Source organism: Monodon monoceros, unplaced genomic scaffold (genome assembly GCF_005190385.1).
Source record: "Monodon monoceros isolate NGI ecotype Baffin Bay Population unplaced genomic scaffold, NGI_Narwhal_1 Super_Scaffold_7, whole genome shotgun sequence".
Lineage (NCBI taxonomy): Eukaryota > Metazoa > Chordata > Mammalia > Artiodactyla > Monodontidae > Monodon > Monodon monoceros.
The window spans coordinates 30118050-30131445 of record NW_021703784.1 but is presented as its reverse complement, the minus strand read 5'-3'; the positions used below and the strand labels follow the sequence as shown (position 1 = coordinate 30131445).

The following is a 13396-nucleotide window of genomic DNA, read 5'->3' as shown; positions in this document are numbered from 1 at the left end:
CAAATGACCAGGGTATAATGAACATTATAGAACAATTACAATATTTTTTAGGTATCACATTATATTACAGAATTCTGTAATCTGAATTATTCTTCAAATTTAAATTGGTTTTGGCCTTCCCACTGCTAAGGAAATTATACCACCTTATGCTACGTAGTATTTTATATGTCAGTTTAAATTCTGACAGTCACCATCATGTGAAGTCCCGTTTTCTGTTTCCATATCACTTTATGTAGGGTCTTCATCTTCCAGTAGATTGTACTGATCGTCTTAGGGAAATCTCAAAATCAACACTATAAAACAAAATTATGCAGTAGTTATTTTAAACCTCAAAATAATGGAATTTTCTTAGGCTGTAAAGCTGCAAATCAATTACCTCTCTTTTGTTGACATTATCAGTTAGCATTTTATGTCTATTATGTTAGCTACATTTTGGAAAACTTTATCAATGCTGGAATAATATTTGTTTATATTAATTCTTTCATTCAGGTATTTGTTCATTGATTCATCCTATACTTCTATGTATTATGTTATAAGTCTGCATTGGATAGTAGGAATATAGTAGTAAACAATATACTGTCCCTACTGTCTCAGAATTGTCTGTCAAGTAGTAAAAGTGCTAACTTGAGGAAGGTTTGTTGAATATTATGATGAGATGGTATATGCTCAGAGAGTGTGTAATGAGAGGAACTACACTGGTCTGTGTAGTCACGAAAAACTTGCTGGGAAAAATGTTGTTGAGCTGAGATGTGCTTAATGACTAGGATTTAGAGAAATGATAAAGTCTGTCAAACACTTGGTTCTTACCAACTAGGTCAGCTTTGAAGAGAAAACTAAGCACCATTCCTTTTGTTTACTAACCTGATATATATATTACCTCATGCTTTCACCCCAATCTGGTTCAGATACGCAAGTAAAGCACACTGCTTACAATGTAGATGAATCTTGAAAGCATTAAGTGACAGTAAACAGATATAAAAAGCCACACATTGTGTGATCCAATTTATTTGAAACCATATAATAGAAAAATCCATGAAGAATAAAACTGGATTAGGGGGTGACTTGGGAGGGGGAGGGGGAATGGGGAGTAAATGTTAATGGTCATTGGTTTATTTTGGGGGTGATGGATATGTCCTAGAATTAGATAGTTATGGTTTCACTTTTTGAATATTACTAAAAGCCACTGAATTATATAGTTTAAATGGGGTGACCTTTACGGTATGTAACTTTTATTTTAATAAAACTATTATTTACGACAGAAGAAAAGCAACTGATTGTGAAATAGTTCATAATAAATTTTTATTACAAGAAAATTTAATTAACAAATTTATACATTCAACATGGTTATGCCATTTTATAAACATATAGTCGTGTGTTCCATTAAATTACAATGTGCTCAGAGATAGTCAGATATCATCCTGTGGCCTCACGTGAGGTTTAGGAAAGCAATTTGTTCAGGCAAGAATTTCATCAATTAAATGGTCATGGAACTTGACTATTCATGGAGACCTAAGGCAAAGGAAAGGTGTCAGAGGGGAGAAGAAGGAGAAAGGAAGGAAACTATATATGAGGGAACCTCTGCAAACATCATAGAAGCTCACAGTTCCATTGCCATAATCCAGAAACACTCCAATCCTACCCAGAGGCCTTTGCACATACTGAATTAAGGGTGGGGAGTTAGTGGACAGAATATAATGATTGTTCACTTTCATAGAAGATAGCAAAAATGCTTCTTCAGAATCAATAATGATATCAGTATCACTCGTGAAGATATTTTTACAGACTCCCAGAATCCAGTTCGAGGAGTGTGCCACATCCACCTCCCAGTAATGCCTCCCAGAGGTGAAGGCCACAGCTCCCCAGGCCACAAATCTCTCCACAATCTGGGGCTGTCTGGACACGTCGTGATGGTCACCTCCAAACATCACACTTGTACCATCCTCAGAAAGGCTCACATTGTGAATGGTCATTTTCTGACTCAGAACATTATCCACTGCAGAAAGAGCAAAAATCAGGTCAGCAAATGAGATTTCCACGGCCTGAGAGGCAGAGGCTCTCTACCCAATGAGTCTTTTCATTTCCCCCCCTCCAAGGAAATACGAAACAAAGACAGCAAAGGGAGTTCAGACTAGCTCTTCTATGAAGAGTAAGAGTCATTACTATCTCACCAGCACACAGAAAGACTTCAAATCATACAGAAAAAGAAAAAAAAAGGGAGATATGAACTCTGTGAAGTCTGATTTAATGTCAATGTCTTGATAGTTTATTTCAGGACTCACCAAAAACATTATCCTTTTTCTTTCATTTAGAAAACTTTTCTTGTGTCCTTTGTCTTTAACATGATCTAGCATGTAGATAGCACTTGCTATCATGTGGGTATTTATTGGGCTATGGTCTCTACTTACTACATTTTCAAAGGTCAAAATTTTGATAGAAATCCATCAATGAATAGTTTGGAAGCTTCTAAAAGGATGTTCTGGAAGCTTCTAAAAGGATGTTCTGGCTAACCATGTTCAAATATCCCTTGCCTTTCAGTTGTTTTGAAATTGATCTAATAGCATTACAATTATCCTGCCTAAGCTAATTTTAGTCTTTTCTGTCAATTCTTGCTGATTTTAGAAATAATAAATATTTTTGTACAATGCATAATAAATGAGCTGGTAATACAGAACAAATTAAAAACCAGCAATGCCATATTTAACTTTTTAAGAGTGAAATAAACTGAATAAACACAATATTGATGGTTACTCACAAAAGTAAATATTCTATCTCTTTATAACCACATGAGCAAGCTGGTTGCTCTCCTCTTGCTCTGCCTATGTCATATGTAACTGAATATATATCTCTAGCTTTGCGTTTTCGGTAAACTATAGGTTGCAAAGTTCAGCCTTGATCTTTGTAATACGACTATACAGGCAGGAAAAATGTAACAACTTTGGGAAGTTATGTACTACCTTCATGTCAGAAAAAATAACAATAAAAGAAGGCTCCTTCCCAAGAAGTTCTAATGAAATGTAGTCCTGTTCACTGAAGGTTGACTCTTACCTCTGAAGTTGTTCAGCATGTCTAGGATTCCAGTGACAGGCCAGGAAGTGAGCTCTGGGTTCACTGGCTGAGGCTTTTGCATCTGTATGAAATCAGTCCTGTAACAAATGACGTCAGTTACATTTCAAGGTCAAAGGCTAATCACAGGACCATTACAAAAAAGCAGTTTTTAATCCAGGATATTTTGTCAGAATTCTCCTATTTTTGGTTAATTGGACATACATTATATTCTACACACTTGGGAATATAAAAAGTTACCATACTTTTTTCTAAATATAAATTACATCAAATTTCAACTCTCTCATTCTTCTCAGACTTTACTCCAGTTTTCAACTTATTGAACTTCATTCACTTCCTCTATTCCAACTCAGGCGATGCAAAGATCCTGGGCATTTTACAGAGAGCAAAAAATTCAGGCAAAGCCTTTGGGACTGCAGTCAGCAAGTAGTCATCAAGGATATGTTCAGTGTCTAAAAGGAAGAGTTCACTGAGCCCGACGTGTTTGCTCTTATCAGCCCAGCAAGGGAATCCAATTCTAGCCTGGCTGCCTTGGTCCTGAAGGTTTAACTTTCCAGTGGGCACCAGGAAGCCATTAGCTCTGAGGTCCTACCTACAAGGGGGTTTGCTGTAATGGAACAGGCTGATTCAGTGCTACTCCTAGGAACAAAATCACAGCCCCTCTTCCTATTAGGGAATTTGCCCCTTTCCTGCCTTTTTCACCTTCCAACTCACTAGTGTAGGTGCTTCCTCTGTGATATCTTAGAAAAATCCCTTCCCTAATTTTTACTGTGGTGAGTCTGGAGAGGATGGGGTGAGTGGGTGGAACAAAGCCCAGAATGTCAGAAAGTTTTCAGGTATATTTGAATTCAGCCAAATGAAAAAGAAACTTCTCAGACCAAGGATCAGAAGGCCTCTATAATCCTTTTGAAATAAAACAGAAAATAGCCAAAAAGACGATGTTAATAGATCAAAAGATATACTGTTCATCATCCATGTGCGAGGGCTCTGCATGTATGGATTCAACCATGGGTTGAATCTGTAATTTCTGTTTTATTTATTTATTTAGTTAGTTAGTTAGTTTACACTAGGTCCTTGTTTGTTATCTATTTTTTTGTTAAATTTATTTTACTTATAGAATAATACATAGATAAATTCTTTTCAAAAAGTTTGAACATTATAGGTAAAGCTAAAGTCTCCCTTGACCACCATTTTTTTTTTTTTTTTTTGCGGTACGCGGGCCTCGCACTGTTGTGGCTTCTCCCGTCGCGGAGCACAGGCTCTGGACGCGCAGGCTCAGCGGCCACGGCTCATGGGCCCAGCCGCTCCGCGGCATGTGGGATCTTCCCGGACCAGGGCACGAACCCGTGTCCCCTGAATCGGCAGGCGGACTGTAAACCACTGCGCCACCAGGGAAGCCCTGACCACCATTTTTAATCCTGATCTTCTTCTCTATGGCTTGAGATAACCACTGTGTGTTATTTATTTTAAATATAGCAGTGTGTACATGTCAATCCCAAATTCTAAATCCATCCCTCCCCTACATTCTTCCTCCCTGGTTCTAAATGGAAAATATTCAGAAAAAAAAAATCCCTGGAAGTTCCAAAAAGTGGAACTTGAAAATGCCACATACATGGGAACTATTTACATAGCATTTAATTTACATTTTATTAGGTGTTATAAGTAGTCTAGTAATGACTAAAGTGTATGGGAGCATGCTTTTAAGTTATCTGCAAATACTATGGCATTTTCTATAAGGGATAGTGCATCCCGGGATTTAGATTTTGGGGATGGCCTGAAAACAATTCCCCGTGGCACCAAGGAACGACTATCCAACCACTTCATCAAAAAGACAACAACTTTTCCAGAAATCAAAAGTCATTAGCGTACACTCACATTTCCAATACATTTCCCGAGGCCTGCAATGAAAAAAAAAAATCATGTTAATCATGAGAGTTCTGTCCTTTTGCATCTTCTTTACTATTCTTGTTTGTTCAATAAGGTATTGTTTTTCTCATTCTCCTCTAAGGAACAATCAGAGGCTATCTTAATAACAGAACTTAAACTGAAACATGATGAGCTTCCTCAGGGCACATTAAGGAAGGAAGGAAGGAGGCCAGGAAGAGTCTGTGTAATGATGCAACAACATCAGATTTCCAATGTCAGTCATTTCTCAGTCCTATTCCCAAGGAGAGACCTCACCATTTATGATGACAATTAAAGCAAAACAAGGAACCATATAAAATGAATTATAGAGTGCATTGAAATTGACTACCAGTTCTAAAAATTTTACCTAGACAATGGGCAAAACCTCAATGTCTTCAGTAAGTGTGGGATAATAGAGAGTGACAACGTATTGAGCATTACTCCAAGAAAATTAACTTTCCCCTGGTCACAGAATTTTGCTGATTTTGGATAATCTGTCTGGATAGTACTCCTGATCACACTGAAAAAATTTTGTCCTATGTTAGCTAGTGAAAGGATTAAAAAAAACCTCCCAAAGATTACCAGGCTATGAGAAATAAGGGATTGGACAAGTAAGATAATGGGAGTCAAGGAGCATCATCCCTTAGCTGAGATAAGAGTATATGCAGGTAACATTTCAATGTCATGGCAACGGTGCCCAGAATAGTACTTCTGTCTCTGAGGATGGAACCTCCCTTCTCACCTGGAGCAGCTCCAAGTCAGGCTTGTGGCACATCTCAGTCATCTCTCTGTACATTTCTTTCAGACTTTCTTTCTGTTGAGTCATTCTGAATTCACTCTCCCTGAGTTGCTGGAGAGTCTCCTTCACTTCTTCCTCCAGCGCCTCCAGATGGAGTTGCTCCTGCTCCTGGAGAAACAGGTGGATCATCCGATACTGAACTTTGATCATCACCTTCCTTACGGCCGCATAGTTCTGCAGAGATAGTGGATTCAAAGAATCACTCATCCTCATTCTCAACAGAAAACGTCAAACATTATTTCCTTACTGTCATCGGGAAAGCTCTTGACAAACTTTCTACCTCACACCTCAAAGGGTCCTTCCTGTCCACCCTTTCTCTAAGTTTCGCGCCTCTTTTCCTGTTTAAATCAAGCCATCTGAGGGGGTTCCAGTTTTTCTCCCTAGGAGGATTCTTCAGGGTTCTTACTCCATCAATTATTTCCTCTCTTACCCAAATCTTGTTTTTTCTTGTTCCTTTCCCTGATTTTTCTAAATATTCTTTTATTAGGTAAAGCCCATACTGTGCAGCTTTAAAAATATGCACTAATTCTCCTCTAGGTACTGCTGTATTCCTCTCCTCACCTTCACAGACAAACTTAGCACAACGTTGTCTTATACTCCATGTCTGAGAAGGTTTATTCAAATCTTCAAAATGTGGCCTAGGAATATGTCTCATGCCTTGGTTTCCCCGTATACTAGCACTCTTTGAACTAGTTTGTATTGGTCTGTTATAATTGTGATTACTGATGATAGGTCATTTGAAACCACTACTCTTTCCAAGGAAAAGACCACTATCCTTTACCTGGTAATTTGAATTTTGCTAAAAGTCTAAGCCAGGATTATATCTGTCTCCATGCAAACAAATAGAATATCTTAATTCTTACCTCTAACAACTGAGTTTTGTTAGCTTCTTGATTCAGACTGTTTTGCATTTCTTGTGTCATTTTCCTTAAAGAGTCCATTCTCTTCAGAAGTTTCTCCTGCAAATAACCATGAGCTTTAGTGACACAGATAATACCATAAATTCCATCCCCTTATGTATGAGCAAAGGCAGTCATTTAGAGCAGGGGTCCCCAACCCACTGGGCCGAAGACCACTACCAGTCCACAGCCTGTTAGGAACGGGGCCGCACAGCAGGAGGTGAGAGGGGGGCGAGCAAGTGAAACTTCATCTGCCACTCCTCATGGCTCCCCATGGCTCCCCATGGCTCGCATTACCACCGGAACCATCCCCCCAACCTCTCCCTGCCCCCATTCATGGAAAAATTGTCTTCCACGAAACTGGTCGCTGGTGCCAAAAAGGATGGGGACCGCTGGTTTAGAAAATAGAAATCTTGAGTTTGAATGATGTGGTCAGATTTTTCCACATTAATCTAATTTGATTCTAATATGTTGAATATCAAAGTGACAGAAACATATAATGAAGAATTGGGGTGGGGGGACTTCCCTTTGGCGCAGTAGTTAAGAATCTGCCTGCCAATGTAGGGGACACAGGTTTGAGCTCTGGTCCTGGAAGATCCCAAATGCTGCAGAGCAACTAAGTCTGTGTGCTCTAGTGAGCCTGTGCTCTAGACCCCATGAGCCACAATTAGTGAGCTCGCGTGCCACAAGTACTGAAGCCTGAGTGCCTAGAGCCCGTGCTCCGCAACAAGAAAAGCTACTGCAATGAGAAGCCTGTGCACCACAGCAAAGAGTAGCTCCCGCTCGCTACAACTAGAGAAAGCCTACACACAGCAACAAAGACCCAATGCAGCCAAAAATAAATTAATTAATTAAAAATTAAAAAAAGAAAGAAAGAATTGGGGAAACTTTATAGATAATGGAATCTCTCATTTCCATGAGAGAAATGAAATTTCTCATTTCCTAAGAAATTGAGACTCAGATTTTTATATAACTTGACTAAGAATGCGTCAAGCTCACGTCAGAAGCCAGTGTGCCTTGTGCTACCATATGCCCCAGGATACAGCAGTTCCACATGTTTGGACAATTGGGCAACAACATTAAAATGATACACTTACATGACCTACACTGAAAACTCTCCACCTCAACCATCTCCATCCCCATCAACTTCATTATTATCTTCATCTTTCTCTCTGATTTAGGAGCCTGTAGGTTCCTAATTGCCTTAGAAGCATCACCTACCCGGTATTCCTCAGCAGCCCATTGTATTGGGCTGTGGCTGTGAGCTGCATGCTCTGGGGACTCAGAGCAGGGGCCACAGAGCAGGGTCTTGTCAACCTCACAGAAGAGTCCTTTGGCTTCTTTGTGTGTCAAGCAGATCTGCCCCTCCAAGCTGTTGGTTTGTTTAACTGCGTCCTGTCTGGCGAGGGAAGCCAGCCTCTTGAGTACAATATTGGTTTTGAAATCTGGCTTCTCTGATAGTCCCCTGCACTCAGGGCAGCTCTTTGGAGTCTGGTCTTCCTCCCAGCAGAGGTACAGGCAGGGACGGCAAAAGCTGTGCCCACAGTCTATGGTGATGGGGTCTATGAAGTAGTTCATACAGATGGAGCAGGTTAGTTCATTCTGGAAGGCTTGCAATGTGTCTGAATCCATGTTTCTGAAAATTCAAGACAGAAATAGAGAGGATAAGAGAGAAAGTCTTTCTTCTGCCCTGATAAGGGAAAGTAAAGCCTTTGGACAAAGTCCTGTCTGTTTGAACTCTATCTAATTTACCTATATGCTTACCCTCAGTACAAACCTAGAAATGGTGAATACAGAGAGGTTCATGCTGATACAAATGATAAAATTAGATAAGAGAGTCCCTAGCAACTTTTTTGTTTAAAATAAACCGTGTTCTCGGTCATACCTAAATTACATGGATGTGCTTAAAGCTTAGACCAGCGGGGAAATGGTAACTCCAGAGTTACTTTTATTAGCTGATTGGTACAGAAGCACACATATAATCTCAATCTGTCTGTCTCTCTCTCTCTCCATGACTCCATGACTGCAACACGTATTTGCACACACTTTGTCTCTATGCTAATGTTCTCTATGTCTCCTGTCTCTGAACTGACAGATGTGCTTTTCTAAAGACAAATAAAATTGTTTTGAATAATTTAAACTTAATATAATCAACGCTGGCTTTACCTTTGGCATTTTTTTTATATTTAATAATGGTTCTTTTATTGCTTCTAAGATTATTGAGAAGTCAAATGAAATTATGCTGAATTTATGGTTCAAAACTATTTTCCAAACACTTAACCATTATAATTTAGGATAAGTAACACTTGAAGAAAGCAAACCTTTTATAATATGACTTTCAGTATACAGCCTTACTTTAATTCACTCTGATTCCATTACATTTTTGTTATTTTTGCATTGGTCCTGAATATGTAATAATAACTGTGTTTCTATGTATAGAACAGCCTACACAAATCCATTTCACCCTTCATAAAATGGTCACATTAGTGTTTGAGCTTGCAAAACTAATAATTTTCAAACTTTTGAACTTAGAATGAAATGTAAGTTTAATACGTATAGAAAGTCTGACTATGTACAAGAGAAGGTAAAGTTTTCAATTCTCATATTATCAGAAACATCATAAAGAAAGCTAGATTTATAACACACTTCTATTCCTATGTGCATCTGAAGTATGTACAGTAAAACACCAACACAGCTTTCATGTGTCAATTGGGGGAAATGCACACAAGAGTGCCTTTAAAGGATCTGATAAAGCAACCTCTTATAAAGCCAAAATTAGGCTTAAAAAACTGCTAACAGTTGATTTCACCCTTGCAAGTTGTCAAAGAAAAAATTCATCAGTTTAAAAATAGAAAGATGTTAAATTCACTGAAAAATTAAGCTGGGTTCTTTCATTAAATCTGGGAATACTGCAAAATCAAGTTTTTACTGTTTTTGCAAGAGAAACGAAACTGGCAGCTCCGTTTTTACATTATTACTTATATATGAAAGTTCTAAGAGTGAAGAATTGTGACAAAACATTCCAAATGGACAACCTAAAAATGGAGCAAGGGATACTGTCCCTCAGCACATTTCCCCACCAAAGAGAGAAATTTACTATTAGAATATTAGCTGTGTGTGGTAAGAGGGGAAAAACAGATATGGTGTCCCAGTCTGCTGACAAGGACAAAAAGGCTCTGAATAGGTCACCATCTTCAATTCTGAATAATCTCATATTTAAGAATTCTCAAATGCTTAAAATGGTGGTCTTTTCAGCTACCCATCCTAAGAAGTCAAGTACAAGCATGCAAGTAAATTCACAGGCACAGAGGATCCATGTTAAAAACAGTTAAGGTAGCTGTGATGCAACACCAACGATTTGAATGGCCCTGACACACTCAAAATATTATCTTAATTATTCAACAAAATCCTGAAGCAAACTCTTGCTAGTCTTGGTACACTGCTAAACACTAAAGTAGCATGTTTTTAGCTTAGCTCAAAGAATTTTTACACTATTAAGTAAGAAAAAAATTAAAGTATTTCCCCTTTTTAAATTTACAGAGACGTTTACTTAGCTTTATTTACAGAGCAGAGATTTTTTTCAGTCTCCAATGGTGCCTAGATAACATCATTAGGCAAGAATGCCAGTTTAAAATAAATCTACGCAGAATCCTAAAAATAACAGATGTTGATGCTCCTCAAGAAGGGGCAAGCTTGACTATATCAGCAGCTCTATGTCTCAGTTACTCAGAAGCAATTCTGTTGCAGTCTCTACAGCCCAAGATTTTGAAGACAAGGCCACTATTACTGCATTCCTATCAAAGCCCATAGCACATAGGTTTTCTATTTTTTTGGTGTATTCTGGACTAGAAACTGGTGCTCCAGCATACACATGTGCCCAAAGTCGAGCTGTCTATTTGAACATTTCGGGATTTTGTTTGTACTGATTTGCTACTACTGCATCTTGTGGATCATCTGGTTCTGCAGCTGCCAGTAGTGCTTGCAATGACAATAATACCGTGCGGAGAGTCATTGCTGCTGCCCATTGATCTTTCAGGATATCCAAACAAATAGCCCCTGTGACGGAACTAATATTAGGATGCCATATTTTCGTGATAAACCGGACCTTAGGGGGATTAAATGGATATGTTTCTGGTATTTTAATCTCTAGTTGATATCTTCCTCCTTCATATGGTGTGTCTGGAGGTCCTGCTATTTCTCCTCTTAATTCTGTAAAATTCTCATCTACAAGATCTACTTTAATTTGATTTTTGCTCGTCTCCTCGCTCTTCAGCACCTCCTTGAACTCCCGCTTGATTCGCTGCACCGCGATGTTGGCCATGTCTCCGCCCGCAGCTGATTCGTACCCGCCTCCTCCGCCACCGTTACGACCACCACCACCGCCGCCACCTCTTCCTCCACCGCCTCCTCCCTCTGCGAGTCACACCGGTGCACACGAACGCGGCCAACGCCACCCCTGCCGCCGCGCTCTCCTGAGCGTGGAATCACCTCCGCGCCCGGCCACCAAAATCGGCATCTTAAAACTATAAACATTTCAGTGTTTGCTTCCAACTTAAATAGCAAAACTCCTCCTTTCAAGACAAAAAAGGAAAAAATTATGTTATTTCTAGTTCAGCAAAACAATTTTTCCTAGAGTCAGTTCAGATCATCAGAGCACTTCACATTTTGAACTAGTGAATGTCCAAGCTGCAACAGTAATCAGTGAAAATTAATCAGCTGTTTTTCAAAACCAAAGAAAAAATTTGAACATACATGAGGATTTTCTCTCTACACGAGCAATTCCAAAGGTGTAGTTAATGGAAGCAACATCATGTTCTCTTTGTTTCTGATATTTCCCTATTTGACCAATGCCACTTCTTGGGAGTCCCTATCAGTTCATTGGATCTATCCTGAACACTTTTCAAATCTACACTGCAAACTGAAGGCTTTAAAAATACAGCGCCTTTATTCTGGCATGGACATATATACACTACCAAATGTAAAACTGATATAGCTAGTGGGAAGCAGCCACATGGTACAGGTTTATCAGCTCGGTGCTTTGTGACCACCTAGAGGGGTGGGGTAGGAAGGGTGGGAGGGAGACGCAAGAGGGAGGAGATATGGGGATATATGTATATATATAGCTGACTCACTTTGTTATACAGCAGAAACTAACACACCATTGTAAAGCAATTATACTCCAATAAAGATGTTTAAATAAAAAAAATATATAGTGCATATGAACTTTACAAGAAGATATTCTAATTCATTCAACACATTTAACTCTTAGGTTCATCTATATAAAGGCTATGAAATGTATACATTATGTTGAACATTTTAGGTATTCTATGTGTTTCATAAATACATATGTCTGTAGAAATCTCATTTAAGACCTAAAAACATCTAATAACATGTAAGGTAATGGAATAAAAATGATTACATATGTTAATATTACAAATATCAATATATTACAATTGCTCTAGTTACAGATATTTTAAATATTAAGGTCATTTAAAAAAAACTAAGACAACTACTTGTTTGCTTGGACAAAACCCAAGCAGGCTAATAAGTAAATGGAAAGGATTTGGATGAGAGAAAATAGGCATGAAGATATTTACAATCAGTTCCTTACTTACCAGAGTCCACTGTGAGTGGTCTTACTTCTGGAAGGCTGCACGTCCTGGAAATCTGTGGATATCAGGGTCAACAAGAACTGTCCAACACCTGGTAGCTGCACTTTCCCTCAGTCCCCCTGAGAGAAGCAGTCACCCCTGGACAAAGTTGCCTTTTAAAGGATTAGACTCTCCTGAGGCCACACCCACTTCTTGAGATTGGATAACAGCTTCAAAGGGAAGTGGAAAATACTGATAAGTTTACTCAGAAAGGTGTGAAAATGGTTGATTGGGTTTTCGGTATATAGAAAACCCAATCTTAGGGGGTTGAGAGCCTAAAAGAATATAGACTTCTTTTGGGGTAAATGTAAAAAAAAAATTGGTGAAAACTTTTAAACAAAATACTTTATATATGTTATATATACATACATAATAATATACATCAATGTATATGTTTATATTAATATGAATATAATATAGTAATTATTTATACCATAATTATGTGAGTAATTATATTTAATACAATGCATAAAGACGACTGGTTTTTATTGAGGTATAATTGACATATAACCTCATATAACTTTCACGTATATAACATAATGATTTGCTATTTGCATATATTGTGAAATGATCACCATATTAGTTAACATTCATCACAACACGTAGTTAAAAATTATTTCTTTTGTTATGAGAACTTTTAAGATCTACTCTCCTAACAACTTTTAAATATGCATTATAGTATTATTATCTGTAGTTACTATGTTGTACATACTGTAGAATATTATTAACAGAAGTGCCATACTACCTGTATTTTGCTGACACCTATCACAGTTTATCAAATTACCAATGCTTACGTACATGTTATTTCACTAAATTATCTATTGTTTGTTAATTGAAGCACTACTTATAAAAAAATATGGGAGCTTCCCTGGTGGCGCAGTGGTTGAGAGTCCGCCTGCCGACGCAGGGGACACGGGTTCGTGCCCCGGTCCAGGAAGATCTCACATGCCACGGAGCGGCTAGGCCCGTGAGCCATGGCCGCTGAGCCTGTGCGTCGGGAGCCTGTGCTCCACAACGGGAGAGGCCACAACAGTGAGAGGCACGCACACTGCAAAAAAAAAAAAAAAAAAAAAAAAAAA

At 38.5% G+C, this 13396-nt stretch overlaps 1 protein-coding gene and 1 pseudogene across 2 annotated transcripts; both read right to left on the bottom strand.

The window, feature by feature from the left end:
• Positions 1–1499: 1499 nt before the first annotated feature.
• On the bottom strand, positions 1500–8298 carry LOC114887454 (tripartite motif-containing protein 64C-like). 2 transcript variants are annotated; one of them, XM_029209243.1, is made up of 6 exons: positions 7888–8298; positions 6631–6726; positions 5711–5941; positions 4939–4961; positions 3046–3143; positions 1500–1993 (listed from the first exon to the last, which is right to left on the bottom strand). In XM_029209243.1, the coding sequence occupies exons 1-6, from the start codon at positions 8296–8298 to the stop codon at positions 1500–1502; spliced, it is 1353 nt and encodes a 450-aa protein (XP_029065076.1). The 2 variants fall into 2 exon arrangements, with proteins under 2 accessions (XP_029065076.1, XP_029065077.1); XM_029209244.1 differs by lacking the exon at positions 4939–4961 and having other exon boundaries at positions 3046–3146; positions 5691–5941.
• A 2018-nt stretch (positions 8299–10316) lies between these two features.
• LOC114887455 lies at positions 10317–11072 on the bottom strand (annotated as a pseudogene).
• Between the last annotated feature and the right edge of the window lie 2324 nt (positions 11073–13396).

Coding starts and splice junctions, on each gene's coding strand:
- LOC114887454 (XM_029209244.1), bottom strand. CDS start 8,298: ATGGATTCAGACACATTGCAAGCCTTCCAGAATGAACTAACCTGCTCC. Junction 5,942..6,630: donor ACAAAACTCAGTTGTTAGAG/GTAAGAATTAAG, acceptor CTATCTCTGCAG/AACTATGCGGCCGTAAGGAA. Junction 1,994..3,045: donor CATGCTGAACAACTTCAGAG/GTAAGAGTCAAC, acceptor CTCTTTCTGCAG/TGGATAATGTTCTGAGTCAG.